This window comes from Hipposideros armiger, unplaced genomic scaffold (genome assembly GCF_001890085.2).
Source record: "Hipposideros armiger isolate ML-2016 unplaced genomic scaffold, ASM189008v1 scaffold_892, whole genome shotgun sequence".
Taxonomy (NCBI): Eukaryota; Metazoa; Chordata; class Mammalia; order Chiroptera; family Hipposideridae; genus Hipposideros; species Hipposideros armiger.
In genome coordinates this window covers 661,953-684,623 of record NW_017732242.1, presented here as the reverse complement: position 1 = coordinate 684,623, position 22,671 = coordinate 661,953, and the positions used below count along the sequence as shown (strand labels likewise).

Genomic DNA, 22,671 nt, shown 5'->3' with positions numbered 1-22,671 from the left:
AACATTAAACTGGAAGTATATTCATTTGAACATTTATAATTAATACTACATTTCCATAAAAAATGACAATAGTCAATATGTTTTTCAATAATGTACCAAATACCTGCTATGTACCAAACTTTCTATGTAAATGTAAAAGTGTGCTTTCAAGATTAATTATAATTATTACATAACAATGATCATATGATGAATAAATACATATTAATTGTATAAATAAAATCACTTATATTTGAAACCTTTTAATTTTATTCTGCATATTTAGTAACTTTAACAGGTTTATTTAAAAACCTCTGTATCAAGTTTTCTTAGAGTGATTGTTTTGTCAATAACAAGTCAGCGTCATACTAAGTCAAATCAATTTATCGGGTACATACATTTTCATATGATTTCTTCCAGTTACCAATCTCATTAATTGCATGCTCACTGACAAATTTTTAAGTAAAATTTAAAAATTTTAAGTGAAAATAACATACTGTTTTTTAATCTTTTTATTCACACTTAATATCTGTGTGAGGATTTATATTAACATAATATTGGGTTGTCGGAAAATCATGACGCATTTTTGCAACGAAAAACATAGAAAAAATATGTCATGACTTATTCTGACAACCCAATAATTTACACTTAATATGAACTGAATGTTCCCAGGGATTACACCCTCAGAATAAGAGTTTTCTAATATATAAATCTGTCCATCAATGTAATGTTACTTAACTTAGTGACTTTTACTTATGAAATAAGACATGTAAAAGTGACTAAAGTACCTAAGATAGTGTCTGGAACTTAGGAGTTCCTCATTAAAATACGTATATTCTTCCTTCCTTCTTATCTATTCACGTTAGACACATTTTACTGCCCCTCTGGGGAGAAAATGTCCAAAAGGTCAATTTCTACACTACAGCTTAAATTTAAAAGAAAGCTAACAATTAGGCCATATTTCTGCTAGAGAGATACAGGAATTAGAGTCACACACACACACTCTAGGCGGTTTGTCTCTATCTGTGTGTAAAACCAGAAATATTAGTTGGATGGAGACGCTCCCCTGCAGGGAAGGAGGAAGAGGGAGGGAGAAGGAAAAGAAGAAGGGAGCGGGGGAGAAGATGGGGAGAATAGAAGAAAGAAAAAAAGTAGCAGAGAGCAGAAGGAGACAAAGCAAAAGAAGGAAGAGAAAGTCAAAGAGGATTATGAAGAAGAGGATGAAAAAAAAGAGGAGGAGGAATAAGAAAGGAGAATGAGGAAGAAGAGGAGAAAGAAAAGAGAGTAGCAAAATATTATGGTAAATAAACAAAGTGACAAAGAATCAGAGGAAACTATTTGCTAAAAAATAATCTAGAAGCCTACAATTTCTATTATGAGTTGCCAGAGATAAGTGATTTAATCTTAACTAGAAGAACATAACTCAAGTAATAATTCAGTCTGGCATTTCTTAAATTAAGCATATCCTGTGTGCCAGGCACTAAGTTAAAAACTACCAATGGTGAGTCCTATCGTCACAGAGGTAACTTCCATCTCCTGGAGGAGGCAATGAAACAAGCAGACCACAGCTACTACTAAGGAGGCACATTACAAACAGCTAGTATCTTGCGGGGTGGGTGGGGGGGAGGGATAAAGGAAGACTTCGGAGAGGAAGTGATATTTTAGCCGAGACCTGAAGGGTGAGCAGCGGGGAGGTGAAGAGAAAAGCAGGGGGAAGTAACACCAAGTGAAGAAGGAAGAAGGTTCCATTCTACACAGAGGGAATAGCTGGTGTGGGGGCCCGGACACGAGGGACAGCAGATGCATTACAGGAACTGAAAGATCGGTGCAGCTGGAGGGTAGTGTGCACACGAGGAGTGCCAGGAGAGGAAGCCAGGGAAAGAGGCAGGGGGCAGGTGCTACAACAGAGTAAAGCAGGCAAGAGTCTGGAATAAATGATGGTAGGGAAATAAGATTCAGCAAGGAAACTGGTCAGTAGCAGGAATGATTCAAGTGAGATAAAATTAGAGGACTAGACAAAGCTAGCTGCAGTGAGAATGGAAAGAAACAAGATTTAAAGGCTATGTAGAATATAGAGTCACTATTTCATGATTAATTGGATGAAGAAAAGCAAAGGATGATCAACGATGGCCCCTGAGTGCTGGGCTTAAGAATCAGGGACAGGGAGGGAGGAAAATGTTCTTCACTGAGACTGAGGGAATAGACAGGGGAGGAGGAGAGAATGAACTCAGCTTTGGACACGATGAGTCTGAGGTGCCCGGGAGACACACAAGTGCAGCAATAGGCAGCTGAGTATAGGTCTGAGCTAGAGATATAGAGAGCAAAACTAGGAATGCTTAGGACTGGGTCACCAAGGGAGTTTCCACATGAGGAGAAGGAGTAGGACAAGGGCACAACCCTCAAGCTAATCAATCCTTAAGGAGCAGGCAGAACAAACCAAGAAGGAACCAGAATTAGAGAATACCCAGGACATTACAATACAATCCAAGTCGAGTGAAGACACTGTCTCAAGAAGGAAGACAGGGTAAATAGTATAAAATAATTAATGCAAATGCAAGTTAGACAAGACCTATGAAACAGGCCTGCTGGATCTGGCTTTAAAAAAAAGTTACCAGGGACCTTAGTGAGAACACTGTCATTGAAATAACGGCTGGATGGAAACAATTTTGAAACAGGCTGAAGATTAAATGGGAAGTAGGAGATGGAGATGAGTGTTGAAAAGTTTTTACAAGTCTGCATGTGAAGAGGACTTGCAGACTTCAAAACCAATAAAGAAAAAGAAGTTATAAATATAAGATAGAAAAGGGATAGGAAAATACTGTCACTCAGAGGCAGGAAGGGACAGGAAGGCACAGGTGGAGGTACTGGTTTTGGACAAAAAAGACTACCGTCCTAGTAACAAAAGGAAGGGGAGCAAAACAGGCACAGGTGGTTTGGTTGTCTAAGGGGAAAAAGTGAGGCATTCTCATCTGCTGGGTTCTCTGAGCTAGACAAAATTAAAGACAAGGCATTCTGCTGGGAGTGAGAACAAACCGAAAGGAGCTGAAAGTAGAGAACACCAAATATTAGCAATAGATGAAGTAGGAAACAGAGAGCTGACCAGAGACATTGATTTCTATGGGTAGCAGCGACCTATGAAAAGTTTTGCTTTTCCCTAGTAGGACTTGGTAACCTGGAGGCCGGCACCCCAAAAAAAGAGTATCCAATGGGTTTCATCAGTCTTGAGTTTATTGTCTGGGTAACAGGCAAAGGAAGCTGAAGATAGGACTTAGCAGAACTTTTCTGTAACAGGTCAGCCAGTAAATACTTGAGACTGCAGACTGTATGGTCTCTGCTGCCAGGCCTCAGCTTTGCCATAGTACAAAAGCAGCCATAGACAATACATAAATGAATGGCATACTGATAAAAACAGGTGGTGAGCTAGATGTGACCCACCATGGGCTGCAGTTTACCAATCCCTAGCTTAAGGGAAAAAAGCAAAACTACTCAAAGGGACTGAAATCAGAGGGATCAACAGGCTAGAACTTTGAAGAGTTAAAGAACTTATGCCTTCCAAAGAGCACTGAAATTGTATGGCATGAATAAACTAGAACGCATTAGAATAACACAGCCTATAAAACCAACCTTAGAGCCTATTTCACAGACATCAATAGGATCATCATCTCCACAGCAGTCTGTGCTCTCATCTTTTCGATGGGGATCTTCCCAAGTCTAAAAAAGGGGGGAGGGGGAAGAAATATAGGTTAATACTCACTTATCTTAATCTTTTCACGTGATCATGAAGTTTTATAGATAGCCATAATCCAAAGGAAAATTCTCAGAAATTATACAGGCTCAATGTCAACATGACAGTACATCCTTAAGCATCAGAATAATTACAACATTTGTAGTATTTCCTCCTTCGGTCTCTCATTTGTCTGTATAATCGCATCTGAAAATGGGTGATATTTCTAAACCACACTCTTCTTCCTTACTCTTATTCCAAGTTTAGTCAGTGCCTAAATTCATGTTCACTTTTAGAGTTTCAGTTCAGATGTTCCCATTGTCTATGCCTAAACTGCTGCTTCCATCATTCATTGCTTCCTTTGACAAGGTAACAAACAGCACGGGGTCTGGTTTTCCATGTTTGAAAATAAAATTCCTGTTGTTTACAGGACTTCTACTAGAAGAAACCCAGTTTTCCCTTCATAAACTAAAGAACAAGACAGCGTCTACCACAGAAAATAAAAACTCTATTTTTGTCTCACTTCATTTCATTTAAAAAACCCTCCACCTTTGCCATCTAATCTCAAGACCTTGACAAAAACAGGAAAGGATGTCAACTCTTTAAGTTTACTGAAAAGATTATATACTCTGTTGGCTACAAAATATACCCATGGGCACGTTTATAAATGAGTAAGTAGCGTAACAGAAATTTGTTATTCAGTTTAAATATCTCCTAGGCATTATCCTTCCCCAAAAGTCTCATAATTACCTGATTCTAAATGGAACTGTAGAAATTCACTAAAACTATTTCCCTCAGATTTACATTATAAAGTGTGCAGAGACGTGCCATCCCAAAACTGTTATATAGAATTCCAGATTATCTAAGCTTGGTTCCTCTAAATTTATATAAAGAATTAAAAATAGACTCTTATTTACAGGTAAACCCTAAACTTCAATATTTTCCTTCTAGTCCTAATTATAATATATTTAGGAATAAATTGACTCACTCTTAACAATTAAAAAAATTAGTAAACCAAATCCAACATTTCACTACCCTAAACACTTAATATTACTAACAAAATATAAGAAGAATAAACATAATTGTTAACCTTACATACTGGTTGTAGGCGAGTGACACTTTTTGATACACACACACACTCACACTCATACATACATACACACATATACCCCATGAGGAATGTACCATTATTAACCCCAATTTACAAATGAGTAAACTGAAGCACACGGAGTTTAAATTTGCCCAGTTTCCAAATGGTGGCAGCAGGATTAGAATTCATACTATTCAACATTATGTTATGACGCCCCAATTTTGATAACAATAGCAGTTGAATGGCAATTATTCTCAGATATAACCTTATTCTATTTCATGGTCTTTTCTTTTAAATACCTTCTCTTGCTCTCAGAATCTCCTGAGTATATTTTCCTGTGGACGTTCCCTTCTTTCCTACTGTTCTCCTCAATGCTTCCTGTTTTCTATTACCTATCAGCAGGCATCCATTCATACAGGAAATATTTACTGAGTACCTTACTTCGGGCCAGGAGTTAGGGACAGAGATACATATAACACAGTTAATACCCTGAAGAGTATCATGTTAAAAATGGTATTGCATTTGTCACTAATGCTATAAAATTAATTTTACTGTGCTGGGATGGGGCTGACGTACACCTGGAATCAGAAAACCTAGAAGCAGAAGCAGAAAATATCTGAGAGGTTCCTCAATCCTAAAGCAGGTAGGAGTATATACTGTTACAACTTATTTTGTAAACAATTTAGGAATATCTAGTAAAGTAAAATAGGTGTGTAACTCACAATTTAGCCATCTGATTGACAGGTATAGACTTAGAAGTATATACCTATATATATCATGTATATAGAAAAATTTTAGAAAAGACACAAGACAAGCATAAAAAAAATTAAACATAACCTATCAACAGGAATATAAATAATGTTAAACTTGTACAAAGAATGGCTATAAAGCTATAAAAATAAATAGATCAGATCACAGACATTATTGATCAAGCCTAAAACCAATCTTATTCCTTCTTGTGCAGGCATGTGACATCATTCCCTTACAATCTATAAAGAGTAACCAATATGTTTTTAATCATTGTGCTCTGGTCCTTAGGTCTCTGAAAAACCACTGACCTGTACAGAGCTGTACATAGGTGCTCCTTGAGAATTACTTCATGATTAATCAGGATCCTGTCACCCAGTCAAAGGACGTAAGGTCTCCTCAGCCACTACCTGTATTTCACCAGCTTCAATTTAGAGCAAAAGCCTCTACCAGTTGTTCCACTATTAGCAGCAAATAGCAGCAGCAACAGTGTCACCATCATTGAGATAATACGACTGAGAACTCACTATGAGGCTAAACACTTCGCTTTCATCATCTCATTCAATATTCACAATAACCACGCAGGGTAGGTGGTATGATGACACAGATAAACAAAAGGGCCTAGTGAAATTTAGTCGCTGTCCCAGGTTCTAAAACTACTAAGTGGTACAAAACGATACCTGGGTCAATGAACCCAATTTGTAGGAAAGTTCAAAATAATAAATACAACAATATTAGATTAAGACTGAAGAAATCCTGATTTTAGTGATTCGAGTCCTTTAACATTATCCATGTGGTCTTCTAAATATTCACTCAGAAAGACTGGGGAAAGACAAACAAAGATGATTTTTGCCCAGGCCAAACTCAAATTCTGAGGAAGGCATTACTGCTAGTGCAAAAAAAGTTAAGAAGGTTAAACAGACAGCTGAAGGTCTGAGATAATGACGGCACACCGATTGATCACAAGCTAAGTGGAGAGACTGCTACTTAAACTATTGCGCTGCTGAAATGTTCTTCCAAGCACGGTTGGCTTGGTAACTGCTTTGAAGAAATTTCCTGCTGTTACAAGACAAATTCTAAGAGAACAGAAAAATCCAATACCCACATAAACCTATGAAACAAATGCAACATACATATACCTATGAAGCAACAATTTATTCATTCTACAAATATTGATTGATCACCTACTCTGTGCCAGGCACAAGTAGGGGAGCTGAAACACATCAGTGAACAAAACAGACAGAATCCCTGCCCTCGCGAGGTCTGCATTCTAGCTGGAAGAAATTAACAATAAAAATAAATAAATAAACGTTAGAAGTTGGAAAAGGGAAAAAAGTAAAGTATGGAAGGCAGAATGAGACTATAGCAGGCAATCCTTAAAACTATAAATGAGGTTGCGAGCAGACATCTTGAAAGTGACTCCTGTGCAAACATGTATGGAGGACGCCATGGGCATAGCTGGGAGTGTTCCACCCTGGAGGGCACAGTGAGCGTGCAGGCCTGAGGCAGGCGCGCGCCTGGAGTACCAGAGGAACTGTGAGGCGGCCACTGTGGGAGGGAGGGCGAGGGGAAGCTGGAGACGAGATCGAAATGGAAACGGGACCAGGAGCTTGCTTTCACTTTAACAGCTCATTCAGTCTTAACAGCAACAGTGAAACAAGTTATCCTTTCCCATAAACAATTGGCCTAATTTCAACTTTTTATTAATATTAATCAATTAGGTGTTTTTTTGGTTGTTTGCTTTTGGTAAATAACTTCTATGCATTCTGTACTGTATTCATTTGCTGAAGACTAACACACACATTCACACACACACTACAAGATTAGTTTGAGTTTAAAAAGATAGTAAAGATCTCTAAAAACAGAAGAGAATTTGTTTTTGTTTGGTTTGGTTTGGTCATTTATTTCTTTTTTATATTATGTACCACATGAAATGAAATCAGTTTTTGACCTTTTCTGTCTGAGGTATTTCACTTAGCATAATACCATCAAGATTTGTCACAAATGGCAATATTTCATTTTTTATGACTGAGCAATATTCTACTGTGTGTGTGTGTGTGTGTGTGTGTGTGTCTATGTATGTGTTTGTGTGTGTGTGTATACACACAGAGGATGCCAAAAAAATATATACACATTTTAAGAAAGGAAAAAACTGTATTAAAATTGTAATACAATGAGTGATGCTAGAATTCATTTGATTAACACCATCTTCTGAGCAAACGTTATGCTACACATTGCTATGTAATTAACTTCGAAAAGTAATACATAGATAACATCTCTTAAAACGTGTACATTTTTTGGCACCCCAGTGTATATATGTACACACACACTACCTCTTTATCCATTTATCCATCAATGGACACAGGTTGCTTCTATATCTTGGCTACTATAAATAATGCTGCAATGAACATAGGGGTGCATATATCTTTTCAAATTAAGTGTTTTCACATTCTTGGAATAAATACTCAGAAGAGGAATGTGTGTATCATATGGCAATTCTAGTCTTAATTTTTTGAGGAACCTCCATACTGTTTTCCATAGTGGCTGCACCAATTTACATTCCCATTAACAGTGTACGAGAGTTCTCTTTTCTCCACACCCTCTCCAGCATTTATTTCTCATCATTTGGATAATAGTCCTTCTGACAGGTGTGAGGTGATGCCTCCTTGTAGTTACCAGAGGGGAAGAGGGGGTGGAGGGAGGGTGAAATGGGTAAAGGGGATCAAACGTATGGTAACAGATGGAACCAGACTTTTAGTGAAGAGCATGCTATAGTGTATATAGATACTAAATTATAATTTTGTACACCTGAAACTTATATGTTATTAAACAATGTTACCTCAATAACAAATAAAGTAAAATAAAATCAAAGTATCAATATAAAAAAAGGCCGAGAGAATACAGGCGTACTTCTTCTTCCTCGTTCCCATTCTAACCACACTGGCCTCCTTTCTGTCCCTCTCACACCCACACTAGGCCTTCAACCACCTGGGACCTTTACCCTTGCTGTTTCTTGTTGAAATCCTGTAGACATCCATACTACTTGTTCCCTCACTTCTTTTAGGTCTTCACTCAAGTAACACCTTCTCACTGAGGCCTTCTCTCTGTCTAAATTGCAACAATCCCAACATACCCTAGCCCCATTTCCTGCTTTATTTTTCTCTAACACACCACCAACTAATGTATTATACATTTTATTATTTTTTTGTCTGTCTCTGCCCAGGATAAAAGTCTCAGAGAATTTTTGTCACTTTTATCACTACTTCACCTCCAGTACTTAAAATACTGTCTGGCAAACATCATACACTCAAAAAATATGTACTGAATGAATGAATGAATGAACAGCTCTGTGAAGGCCTGGTGTGGAAATGACAAGGGAAAATTAGAAACACTGAAGAAGTCACAGTGGTGGAATGAAGTGAGGAAGGACAAATGTTGCAAAATGAAGCTGAACTTAGCAGAGGCCAGATGACGCAGGGTTGAAAGGCCACATTAAGAATGTTATATTTAGGGCCAGCTGAGTGGCTCAGTGGTTAAGAGCTAGCTCTGAGCAACAGTATTTCGAGTCCTGGCCCGAGCTGAGCTGCCAACAGGTGGCAGGATGGCTCAGCTAAAAAAAAAAAAAAAAAAAAAAGAATGTTATATTCATTCTTTTAACAATAGGAAACCATTAAAAGGGTCTCACATAAGCAAAACATTAGCAGATTTATGTTTTTAAAATATTATTTTGGATGCTGGGTGGAGTGTGAGATTTTGGTAGGCAGCAGTGATACAGGGCGAGTTAACAGACTGCTGCAGTTTAATACTGTTGTAATTAAACAGGAACTACTGTACCTAACAGACTAATGTCACAGCAGGTAAGAGCACCTGGAAACGTCAAACACATCCAGAGAAGTACAAAAATTCATCAGGATTGTAAATAGATAAACCACAAAAGCTTAGAACTAGTAGATGAGTTAGAAGCACATATTATGCTCCACTATAAACACTGGTTTAGTTGTCGATCACCCCATGAGACTATAAATCTCTTTGGAGAAAAGACTGTATAATAAAAAAAGTAGCAGTAGTAACAAAAATGTGATCACTATTAGTCGCTATTCTAAGATGAATGTGCAATAATTCCTTCAACCTCAACACAACCATATGTGGTAGGTACTTTATCATCTCTATTTTACAGATGAAGATAGTAAGGCAAAGACAAACTAACTTGTTCATAGTTATGTTACTAGAAAGTGGCAATCTGGTTCCAAAACCCACATTCCTAGTCACTTATTATGCTGCTTGGATCTTACACTTATATCTTATTTTTCTTCAAACACCCAGCACATAAATCTTTAACAAACATTTAATGAATACATGAACTTTAGTTTATCCTCTGCCTACTCTAGATGTCTCTGTGTTTGCCTGGCTTTCTCTAATGCAATGGTTTCTTTGGCCTTCCCCTCATCCATATGTCTTGCCCTACAGACAGTATCCCCTTCACTTAACAAATGTTTTTTAACCCTTTCCCTGCTAGGCCAAGCAGAATGTCTACTTAGGCACCTGAGGAGCAGAAAACCTGCCTCCATGGTTTCAACAGACATTCTCTTTCTTAGCACAATCATTTTAAAAGTGCCTGTTTTGAAGAATGTATCCATGTGGGTGGCCTAACTGCATCAAAGGCAGCCTGACATTTCAGAGAACAATTTTCTTTTCCTGTGAATGTTTATTCTACATGGGCAGCTGTTTTTCTGAGTTGGATAAAGCAAGACCCCTTTCCTCAGATATTTCCCCAAAAGCATTTTAGAATTTCATGTAAAATGTTAAAATTAACAAATAAGGGCCGGCCGAGTGGTGCAATGGTTAAGAACTGGTTTGGGACGCCAGAGGGCCCCGGTTCGGATCCCACATATGAGGGCCAGTACACTGCCCTCTACAGCTAAGATGCTGAACAACAGCTCAACCTGGAGCTGAGCTGCTGTGAGTCGCTGGCAACGGCGTAGGCTGCAGCCCCTGTGGCAGTGGGTTGCCATGGGCTACCATGTGTAGCCAGCAGCCAGCAGCCAGCATGAGCGGCTAGCAGCCAGCATGAGCGGCTAGCAGCCGCAGTGAGCGGCTGTGCAGAAGCCAGCTACCGATCTGCCTCGCCCAGGAGGAGTGCAATGATGGTGCCAACTTGGGCCAGTGAAGCAACGTCCTCCACAATTGGACAGAGGAGCGAAAGTACAGCAACTTGTCTGTTCCCCTTCCCCCAACTCCCCAGCACTGTTCCCATCCCCCCAATTCCCCAATAAAAATCTTTAAAAAAATAAAATAACAAATAAAATACATATACAAAAATGGAATATCCAGATATAGGAATGGTCTGATGGCGTTTATAAACATAAAGGCAGATGCTTCTCTATGCCCCCAAAACTTAGACTTCTCATTCTGCATATTCTCAATTTTACTCACTAAATAATCTGGAAGTAGTTATCACTTCCCAGGAGTAAGAAACATGAGAAAACAAAAAGGGATAAGAAAATAGGAAGAACAAATAGTGTCATTCCCTAATACATTCTCTAATAGATGCTGCTTTGTCATATTTAGCTCTTGCTTTCACTGCTTTCCACTGAAAAATTATAAATTTCATAATAGTGAATAATTAAGTCCCCTAACTGAATCACAATGAGTTCTGAAAAAAAGTTAAAAATTTAAGATTCATCTGTTAAAGTTTAAAAACTAAAATTCATGCTATCATATATGAATGTATCTAAAAGCATTACTTGTCGTATTCAAAGAAATGACTGAAAATAAAGCAGATAAAACATTTTTCACTGATTCTTAACAGCCAAGCCTAGAAAAAGAAATGTGTTCAAAATGCCAAATGTGAGTGTTCTATATGCCTAACTCCAAGAGCTTGAGTACAGACATAAATACAGTTTGAAAAAAAATTTATTGATAGAATAAAACTCCACATTAAAAAATTTTAAATTTACAAATCTCTCAAACTGACATGTCCTAAGAACCAATTTAAATTCAAGTAGTTCCCAGGATTTACAAGGCAATTTTTTCAGAAGACAGCAAAGTTTTACCATTATAACAAAAATGTTACCTGAGGGAGGGCACCGTAATTCCATATATAACCCTTGTGAGGAAAGATATTCGCCACACAGCGTAGCTTGCCATCCTTTATGTCTGGTTTAATGGGATTCAATGGCTCCTGTGTGGCAATCTAAGCAGATCATGAGAAAAAAAAGGGGACAGCGGGATGAGAAATGAATAATCCTATCTTCAAATAGTATTTTTAAGATCTGCTATTATCAGACTAAATATTCGTATTCCAACTTACTGATCAAAGATACTTTAAAATAAATGAAGCCAGCTCTTATTTATAATTTAGAGTACTATGTAAGAAAAACTGTCTGGAAAGAAAACATCAGATCACATAGTTAGGCACTCTATTATTTATCCAGTCATTATTTCTAACACAAATAATAAAATGATTGAAATGGCAAGAAGATAAAGATTAATCATCTTGCTTTTTGTTAATAATCTTGGGCTTTTTACCATCAATCTTATGATAACAAAGATAGCGTAATGATTTTCACTAAGTGATTTCATTTCCAAGTTACCTTTCTATCAAGCACGTACAAATTGTCATGAAAAAAGGAAAAAAAAAAAAACAATCTTATAAAGTAAACAAAAAAATAACTGAAGCCATGTTTGAATGAACAAATGCTGTTTAGCTTAGGTAGAATCTCAGAGAGTCTTTGCCTTATACCTAACTGAGATAGAGTATCCGGAATGATGAAGCAAGATTATATTATTATATGAAGTAAGACCTAAAGAAGAACCTAATTATCTTTACATTTTCCTATTAAAAAATAAACCGGGCCAGCCGAGTGGCGCGTTGGTTAAGAACTGGTTTGGGACGCCAGAGGGCCCCGGTTCGGATCCCACATATGAGGGCCAGTGATACTGCCCTCTACAGCTAAGATGCTGAATGACAGCTCAACCTGGAGCTGGGCTGCCATGAGTCTCCGGCGACGGCATAGGCTGCAGCCCCTGCTGCAGTGGGTTGCCATGGGCTACTGTGTGTAGCCAGCAGCCAGCGCGAGCGACCAGTAGCCTCTGTGAGCGGCTGTCCAGAAGCCGGCGACTGATCTGCCTTGCCTGGGAAGAGCGCAATGATGGTGCCAACTTGGGCCAGTGAAGCAACGTCCTCCACAACTGGACTGAAGAACAAAAAGGACAGCAACTTGTCTGTTCCCCTTCTCCCAATTCCCCAGTGCTGTTCCCATCCCCCAATTTCCCCCCCCCAAAAAAAATACTACAATGGCCTGGTGAAATTACTGACAATTCTCCAAATAGAAATTCTGAAAAATATACACCTACATAAAAATCCTTAATTGAAATACTTGCAACAATACTCGCCTCCACATCAAAAGTTGTAAGAGGCTGAAATAACTAAACAAAGTGCCATCAATTAAGTTCCACTCAGAACTCTATGGGGTCTCACCTAACTGCAGATGGAACCATAAAACTGAAAAGCAAACGGGAAGTTCTTGATAGGCTCATGTCTCATGGAAAAGATTTTTTAAAAATTTAAAAAGCTAACCAGGGGAACAGCAGATGCTCTGAAACAGTGCTCATAAATCAAGAGTTGGCCAGGAAAATGCTTTCAACCCTGATAGAGTAAAACCTAAAGGAGAGTTAAGTCCTTAGAAACTAAAATTGCCATAAGCCCCAAGTAAATATGTTTCAGTTGTGTCTATGAGCAAAATACATCTCAGAATCTATTTAAGTAAACCTTGAAAATGTTTCTCATTTTCAAAGACAGAGGAGTCAAGTAAAATTAAATATGTGTATAACAAACTAGAGGCAAAAATGGAAAATACTCTCTTTAAAGTATAAATTCAGCTTTGAATATTTTGCTTTTTGAAATCAGAGTCAAAGTAAGTTCACGAGGATGTTTTCAATATAAACAAGTTTGTTCATCTTAAATTCACAATATTATGAAAAAACAACTTGAAACAGTTTTTATATTATTATAATTTCTATTTGCTATTAAGAGAATATAGTCATACCTCCATTTTAGCATTTGTCCACCGAGGTATCTCAACAACCATATTAAATAAATTCTTCATTTAAAAAAAAAAAAGGGAAGAAAACAGAGAAAATTAAAAATTTTTACCTATTCTTTATTTTTTCACTTATCTCCTATATGAGAATGCTTTAGGTTTTTTCCCACCAAAAAAATATTTAGAGTCTGCATCATGTCTGCCTATGCCTTAAATTTATTCTAAAAAGTTAGAGAAGTTGTCTAAAACAGAGAATTTAAGCCATCATGTCACTTGAGCACTACAGCACAATGCTAAAAGTTGCTACACATCTGGAAATACCTTGCAGTGTAGTGACAGAACTAGAATGGAGTCAGGAAACTCGTTTCAATTTTTATTTTCAAACTAAAATAGGAGAGATGGGATCCATCATGTATGCTGAACGTCTCACCTTTCCAATCTGTACAGTGTGATGATAATCTCTGTCCTCCTCACTACACAAGGTTGTTATGAAGATCAATTATACAATTCAAATGAAAATACACAGAAAATTATAAAGTAAAATATTTTGAAAATTATAAAATATTTAAATCCAGATTATTATGATCATAATGTATGTAAAATTAATGATATCGGTATAGGTAGTTTACAAAGAGTTAGACACACCTTTCTAAACTCAGCTTGCATCTCTCATGATTTCTGGTTCCCTAAAATTACAAAAGGACCATTGCTTCTATTCATCATTTCTGAACTTTGCAGAATGATTAAAATGGTGAGTAAAAATAATTTACTACAGTAATTAGGAATGTAAGTGTATAATTTCCTACAGTTTGGGCCTCTGAAAGAGAAAATCTTAAGGTTAAAGTTGACTTGCATGCCTTCTTGATATCGGTAACTAACAATTAGGCAAAGCAATGGTTAAAACAGTACTACTCCAAGTGTGGCCATCAGCAAGCTGATTGTTATTGGTTCATTTAGAAACATTTATACTAATTTGCATGTCTGTTGAACCTAATAAGAATTACACTTTTCTAATAATTCACTTTGATTTATTTTTTTTAAGTATCAGTTCACAGCAGATTAGAAATAAGCCAAAAAAAATTAGTCCTTCACCAGGGGTCATTTGAGAATCAGTGATTAAATATACCCATTCTCAATCATTGCACACATGAAAATCACCTGGAGAGCTTTAACCAATTACAGAAGAAAAAGGATTCCAAGAGCCTTACCTCCCACACTTTTGAATTCAGTTGTTCTGGGTGCAGCCAGGGCACAGTGGTTTATTTTTAAAAGTTCTCTAAGTAATTTTAATATGCGGCCAAGGTTGACAACCTTTGGTTTGAAGCACTGCTAAACAATAAGTGGGGCTTTCTTAAGTGAAACATGAATGCTATTAATTCAAAGAATGCCATTTACGCAATTAAATATGGATATAAATTGAGCCACAAAGGTACTAATTGTTTTTAAGTTTTTCTCAATAAGACTAAAGTTTACCAATGACACAACCACATACTCATAATGAGATAAAGAACAAAGGCGAGAATGAATTCTCAACAATTGCTCTTTAGAAGTATGTCTCATACCTATCCTGGCAACCTTATACACAACACAGTCCTGCTGTTTCATTTTCTATGCTCTTTCAGGAGGTACCCCAGCACCTGTTTAAATATGTCTGAAGAGCTGTTTAAAAAAAAAAAAAAAACCTAAGTAAATGGCAGATGTTCACATAATTTATTCATCCCTGAAAGCCTGGCTCTAAGAGAACAAATGCATGCAGATGCATACTCAGAGGTGACAGAGAAGACCAAGCTACTGACAATCGTTTTACACAATGACACCTACCAAAGCCACTGAATTTGGCCAAAAGAATAATAGATGAGTCTTAAATTTTACACCTGCAAACCACACTCCCTCATCACTTGCTCCGGGTCACTAAGAGTGTATATCCAGCTTTCTTTTCTTCTCCCCAACTAAAATGTATATGATCTATCATTTTCCAAAAGCCCATGTTAGTCTGGTTATCCTAACACGAGTATTAATTATAAACCAATAATGGTCTGCTAAAATTTATTAGAAAATAGCAAAGATACCAGGGGACACATTTCAGTTCAGAAAGCTGGGTATGGATCAGGGACATGTACCTTCTCTTTCAGCTCTTTTCTACCTCTCAATATTTCCCTTCTATTTTTATTGCAGAAATTAAAAAAGAAAACACCAAAATATGAAAAAGCAGTCAGTAAATTTTATATACTTGGGGGGAAATTGGAAAGATATCACCCTTCTTTCCTTCTTCTAACAAAATATCAAATAAACTTTGCACTAAAAACAAAGGTAACAAGTGAAACCACATCAAACTAAAAAGCTTCTGCTCAGCAAAGGAAACCATCAACAATATGAAAAGGCCAGTTACTGAATGGGAGAAAATATTACCAAATCATATATCTGATAAGGGGTTAATATCCAAAATAAATAAAAAACTTGTACAACTCAATAGCAAAAAAAACAAAACAAACAAATCCTGATTAAAAAATGGGCAAAGGAATTGAATGGACAGTTTTCCAAAGAAGACATACAGATGGCTGGTAGATACATGAAAAGATGTTCAACATCACTAATCATCAGGGAAATGCAAATCAAAACCACAATGAGGCATCACTTCACACCTGTTAGAATGGTTATCATCAACAAGACAAGAAATAACAAGTGTTGGCAAGGATGTGGAGAAAAGGGAACCCGTGTACACACTGTTGATGAGAATGGAAATTGCTGCAGCCACTATGGAAAATTGTAAGGAGGTCAAAAAATTAAACACAGAACTAACACATTATCCAGCAATTCCACTTCTGGCTATATGTTCAAAGGAAATACAAACAGAATACTGAAGAGCTATTTGCATTCCCACGCTTATGGCAGCATTATTCATAATAGCCAGGAAACAACCTATGTCAGCCAATGGATGAATGGATAAAAAAGACATGGTAGATATACACACTGGAATATTATTCAACCAGAAGAAGGAAATCCTGCCATCTGCGACAAGCTGGATGGGCTTTTAGGGCATTAGGCTCACAGAGAAAGGTAATACTTACATGTGGAAACTTAAAAAAAAAAAAAAAAGCCAAACTCATAAAAACAGAGAGTAGAAAAGTGGTAACCAAGAGGTAGCAGATGGGGCAAAAATACTTTTTTTTTTTAATCAAATAAACTCAAATCAGGCAGTCTCTGACATATAAAATATGTTCTAACAATTAAATTTTAAGTTGGCTGTATGGACTGAGTTACACATGAAGCCTTGAGCCCCTGAATGACTATTCATCCAACATCTAGGTCAGTGGTCCTCAAACTTCAATGTGTACAGGATGTCCTGTAACACTAGTTCAAACACGCAGACTAACCAGTCTCCACCAAGCAGAAATTCTGATTTAGTAGATGTGGGATGGGGCCAGGAATCCAAAATTTTAACAAGTCCTCTAAGTGGTTCCATTGTATATGGTAGGACCATTTGACAAACACTAGTTTAAGAAAATACAATATAGATGGCAGGCAAAGGTTGTAGGAATTAAAGAGACTCCACGACTATGTTTGGAGGTGAATGCAAAAGCTGGGGTCATAAGTTTCCATTGGAACAGAGAATAGATGGAAATGAGGCTGGAAAGAGAAAAGAAGGTGGAAAAGCTGCCTGGCATCAGCAAGATAAAATGGCATCGATTGACAGCAAGGGGTGGGATGACAGACATCAATCAAATGTTTTGGTCTTAAGTCAAGAACTATTAAAGATTTGAGAGTTACATATTTGGAAGGCATATTTAGAATATATTTTTAGCATACAGTTGGTATAACTATTTTTTTCTCCCTGTCTACCTTCAAAAGACTTGTTCCTGGATTCTAAAAGAGCTCTCAAACCATCTTTTTTCCCCTTGTAATAAAAAAGATGATAAACTGACCAATTTTCATTAAGTACCTTTACTTTAGACCATCTACCACGATAACTTTCTACTAAAATCTGGGTTCATTTCCTGATTCTCTCTGTTTTTTCTCTTATAACATGAAATGGTAAGGAGGTACTAAGGCGGTACCTAGAATAGTCGGATTCATAAACAGAAAGTAGAATAGTGGTTAGCAGGGGCTGGGCAGAGGCAGGTAAGGAGTTATTGTTTATGTGTACAGAGTTCCAGTGTGGGAAGATGAAAAAGTCCTGGAGATGGATGATGGTGATGGCTGCACAACATGTGAATGTACTTAATGCCACTGAACTGTACAATTTAAAAAGTGTACAATAAAATGGTAAATTCTATTTTATATATATATATATATATATATATATATATATATATATATATATAATCACAAAAAAGATAGTGAAATGGTAATAACATCCCTAGCTGCCTTAAAGCAATTTTAGAAGGAAGGAAAAAAACCTCAGAATGCACACAGAAGTCTTGCGGGGGAAAAAATTTAGAAGCACTTTATAAACTATCACCAAGGCCTTCAACAGACAACATAAGAGAGTCACAGAAATAAAAACCTTTAGATATACCTCATATTCATCATTTCGTGCTCTCTTTGTAGGAATGCCATTTTCCTATAAAAGAAAAGATGGTATTTATGATTGTAGTATTCCATGAAAATACAGCTGTACCGCAAAGCAATGAAAGAATGCCTATTGCATAAACATCCTCCAACAGAGCTGACCAGAGACCTGATGCAACAGAGAACCTACCAAAGGTCCAGTTCACTTTTCTCTCTCTCAGTGTTTGCATCCTCAGTGCACGTGCACCAAAATGTTTCATAAACTAAATGATCAGAAAAGCTAAACCTCTTTCAAGTATATTTTCTTAGTTTTTATAAAATAAGCAAAGGCTCTGTTCAGTCTTTAAGGAGAGACTGGCAGTTTCCAGTGATTGTGCTTAAAACAGTCATTTCATTATCGCAATGAAACTCCAGGGAGCGTGACTAACAAGCTGTGAAAGAACTCGGCTGCACCTCCCGCCTATGAGTCCCGCCCAGGTGTGATCACTGTGATTCCACCAGGCGCTGTTAAATTAAAACACAGTATGTGGTGGGTTGGGAGGAAAAATGATGCCATTCACCAATGGTCACACATTATACATGATTTTACACACCAAAATGACTAATGAGGGACATAAAACAAACAGAAAAATGATTATTCCAAGTTGGCTCTGAAATATTACTATTCCTAAAACACCACATCCCAAAGTACAAGGTGCAATAGTTCTAACTAGTCATTACAGTTGAGAGCAAGGAAAACCTATTTACACAACCACTGTGTGTATCAATCTCTCCACATACCCAAAATTCATTAGCCTATCGTGTTATATTTCGCCCTGCCCTATCCTCAATTTTATCTAACCCTAAATCTCATATTCCCCAAAGCCCATCCTCCTTAAGCAGAATATCATGCCCACCGGATATTTCTAGCCCACTCTTTGTTCCACACCTCCACCCCTACCTACCTCATCCCAATAATATTATTAGTTATTAGGTACACAGATTTTGTCATGTCACACCCCCACATAAAACAGCACCCCTTCTTTCATGACCCTGTGCTAGTTGTATAGCACTTAACAATATGTGATTGACTCGTTTGTTTTCTGGTTGTCTGTCTCCTCTAATTGAGTGGGAAGTATATCTATCTTACTCCTGCAACCCTAGTACCTGGAATACTGTCTGGCTTACAATAAGCATGCAATGATTATTTACTGCATGAATAAATTAATGAACAAAAGAATAATGCATGCACTTTTGGCCAAAAGCAAGGATTGGTGCTGGAAGACACAGGATATTAATATTTAATTTGGATAGTTCACTGGCGAAAACAAAACAGATGGACATACGGACTCTCTTTCTCAAAGAAACACACAGTAAAATGAAGTTCTTTCTGCCCTCTCTTTAGTTTCTTTGTCTCTCCAGATATATGATCCTTTGTCCTGCAGCTGAACACTTCTTAGAAGTAATGAGCCTAAAGGATTAATAACAGCAGTTAAGATGACAAGCTACAGAGTTAAGAGCACCTAAGTTCAAATCCCACCTCCACAACAGACCAGACTTGTGGCCATGGGCAAAGCACTTAACCTCATTAACAAAATAAGGGTAATAGTAGCCCCAGACCTGCTTAGATAATGCAAGGCAAGCACTGAGCACAGTGCTATGCTAAGCACCATGAGCACTCACTAAATCTTCACTATTACTCTCCCTATCACCACCATTACTGACAGTCCGGTCCTCCGCAGGGCTGGGAGGCAGCACAAATCCCGCTTCAGGATTCCATAACCTTAGTTTGATGCCTTATCTTCAGCCTCTAAGGCAACATCAAGGTCAAACCCTCTTGCATCTGAGGCAGCTTCCCACCTCTTCACTGGCCTCTGCCCCTACACTGACCTGGAAAACCCAACCCCATTAACCAGCCACATATAATCTGGACCTGGAATATAGTCCTGGTTATTCAATAACCAGAGGCCCCTTAATAAATTTGGTAATGGTGGGCCGGCCGAGTGGCTCAGTTGGTTAAGAACTTGCTCAAGAGTTTGAGCTCTGAGCAACAGCGGTTTGATGCCCGGCCTGAGCTGAGCTGCCAACAGGTGGCAGGATGGCTCAGCTTAAAAAAATAAAATAAAATAAAATAAATAAATAAATTTGGTAATGGAATAAACCAATTAACCAATTAACTTTAAGGAAAGACTCTCTGGCGTAGCGATGGTAACTACCATCTGCTACCAATCGCACCATCTTCCCAGCTCCGTGAACAAGCCAATGAGCCTGAACTACTTGCAGCTCCACCTTCAGCACAGATCGTCCACGCCTACGGGGCTTACATCCTTCCCACCCTCATAGCTGCCCAGGAATTTTCGTTTCTAAGCGAATAGCTATTCAAAGACTACCATTTCCCAACTTTGTTTTTCTAGCATCTGCTTTACAGAGTGTTAAAAGTTTGTGATCAGAAATGCTATTTCAAAACTTGGCTCTGGCACTTAGCAGCTGTGTGATCTTAGACAAGTCAATACAATGCTTCCAGCTTTGATGCCCTTGGAGACCATAATAGCAACTCATAAGGATTAAATCAAATGACGAATGTTCACATGGTGGCTAACAAACAGAAAATAATCCACAAATGTTAACTATATTGTTATTATTATTATTAAAAAGTAAGCCTGTTAACTTCTTAACCTTAACTCTTGATTTCCTACCAAATTCCAAGCTGTATGGGCCACTACCACCCCTTTCTCCCCAAGTCCTCCTGAAAGAATACTATTCTCATACAAATTCTAATTCATGAAGGAGTCTTACAATCCTGTTATAACTCCATTATCCTTCTTGACTTCTGACCTAATTCTTTCAAGATGCTTCTAAAAAGCATTTCATGGTGATACTAGAAATACGTGTTTTTATCCCGCAAACAAGTTAAAACAATACCTCTATAGAATCCACCCTCAAAGGAATATCATGAAAGGGGGAAATGTAGTGACCAGCTTCATTCTCTGCAAAGGAAGAAAAAAAAAAAAAGAATTAAAGCCATGAACTATCTGGTTCCTTAAAGTAATTATACCATTATCCACTTGAAAAAAAAATGTTAAGTATTTTCAAAATGAACTTTTAACTCCCAATTTAAAGTTTAATTCAACTATTCAAACTTGCTCCAATCTGATGACCAAAGAGAAAACGTACCAAATAAAAGATATTTGGGTTGCTAAAATTATTCTTTATCCCTGTGGCTTAAAACATCCAAAGCAGAAGATGTCTAAAATAGACTAGACCCCCAAATATGAAAAATCTCACTATTAAAAGAAGAACCTTTAATAAGTGAATTGGATTAAAACTGATGTCAATTTCCCTAACAGAAACCTAACAACAGAGCTCCCAATTTCCGCCTATAATCTATATGAACAAAGACTAAAGGTCCTACCCAAAAAAAAGAAACAACTTGTTTCCACTCAAAGTGATAAGGATATTAATAACACTAAGGTAAGTTTTAAAAAAAAGAAAGTTTAATAACAGAAACTGTCTTATTTTCATTACATACTGAAATGTATATTTTAAATACTTTTAAAAGTGTATATTACTCATAAAATACAGTGACCCAATATGCACTTTTATTGGAATGCATCTGTTTCCAAAAGCTGGGCTTAATACAGCCATAGAAATCTTTCACTTTGCAATTTCCTAAGTCAGGGTATGTTTTATTTCTGGCCTGCTACCTCTTTGTCATAATTTTTCAAATTTAGACTTTATAAATATTTTAACAAAACAAGGACTGGCTGACACCCCAATAGTCATGAGTATACCTGGTACCCAAATCTTGCTTTCTAAATACTGTTTTCCAATAAGAAAGAACTAGGGCTTCTTGAAGAGGGGGGCTGATTCGCTGGGCAAAGAATATACGAGATGAGACTGCAGCATCCTGTAGTGCCAGAAATCAACCCAGTGCTCAAAACACAGAAGGTTGGACGTGTGTCACACAGATAAACAGGAGCCAACCTGAAAGCGCTCCCAGGGGCCAAAGTTGAACAATCTGAGCAACAAAATAAATGAGTATTGGATTATAACCCAATGCATAAAATATATACAAGTCTACACTAATACAAACACATTTGTATGAATAAATAAGAGACATCTCCCATACAGAAAAATTCCAAACAACGTATGTAGATGTTGTCCCCTCCAAGAAGTAAAGCTTACTCGGCCCCCTCCATCCCTCTTGATTGTGATTGGGCTTAGTGGCTGGCTTCCAAAGAGTAAACTATGAAAGGGAAAAACATTACAGTGCAAAAAGCTGACAAACAGTAACCTTAACCAAGTACCAAGGTTAACGCACTGGTGATAAGTCATGTTGATAGCATATGCCTCCTGATACGCTGTGATGAGAAGTGTACTTCACTTCTGTTGTAATCTTCCCAAAAACCTTATAATGAGAAATTCATTGGGAAAACCCAAACTGAGGAACATTCTATAAAATAACCTAACCAGTACTCTTAGAAGTATCAAGGTCATTAAAAAAAAAAAAAAAAAAAAAGGAAAGCCTGACAATTCCCTTATTTTGCAAAGTAAGGGCATTTTTTAAAAGGAACTAATATGAACAGTCACCATCATTTCTTAAG

General features: G+C 37.3%; 1 protein-coding gene across 1 annotated transcript in view; it reads right to left on the bottom strand.

Annotated features, from left to right (window-relative positions):
• Window positions 1-22,671, bottom strand: part of PPA2 (inorganic pyrophosphatase 2) — a gene marked incomplete at its 3' end in the record, with an annotated part of 64,633 nt that overhangs the window by 29,599 nt on the left and 12,363 nt on the right. The window contains exons 2-6 of the mRNA XM_019630098.1: window positions 20,990-21,054; window positions 18,096-18,140; window positions 13,586-13,639; window positions 11,611-11,730; window positions 3,601-3,687 (exon numbers count right to left, since the gene is read on the bottom strand). Coding sequence (XP_019485643.1) covers window positions 3,601-3,687; window positions 11,611-11,730; window positions 13,586-13,639; window positions 18,096-18,140; window positions 20,990-21,054 — 371 coding nt within the window. The remainder of the gene's footprint in view (window positions 1-3,600; window positions 3,688-11,610; window positions 11,731-13,585; window positions 13,640-18,095; window positions 18,141-20,989; window positions 21,055-22,671) is intronic.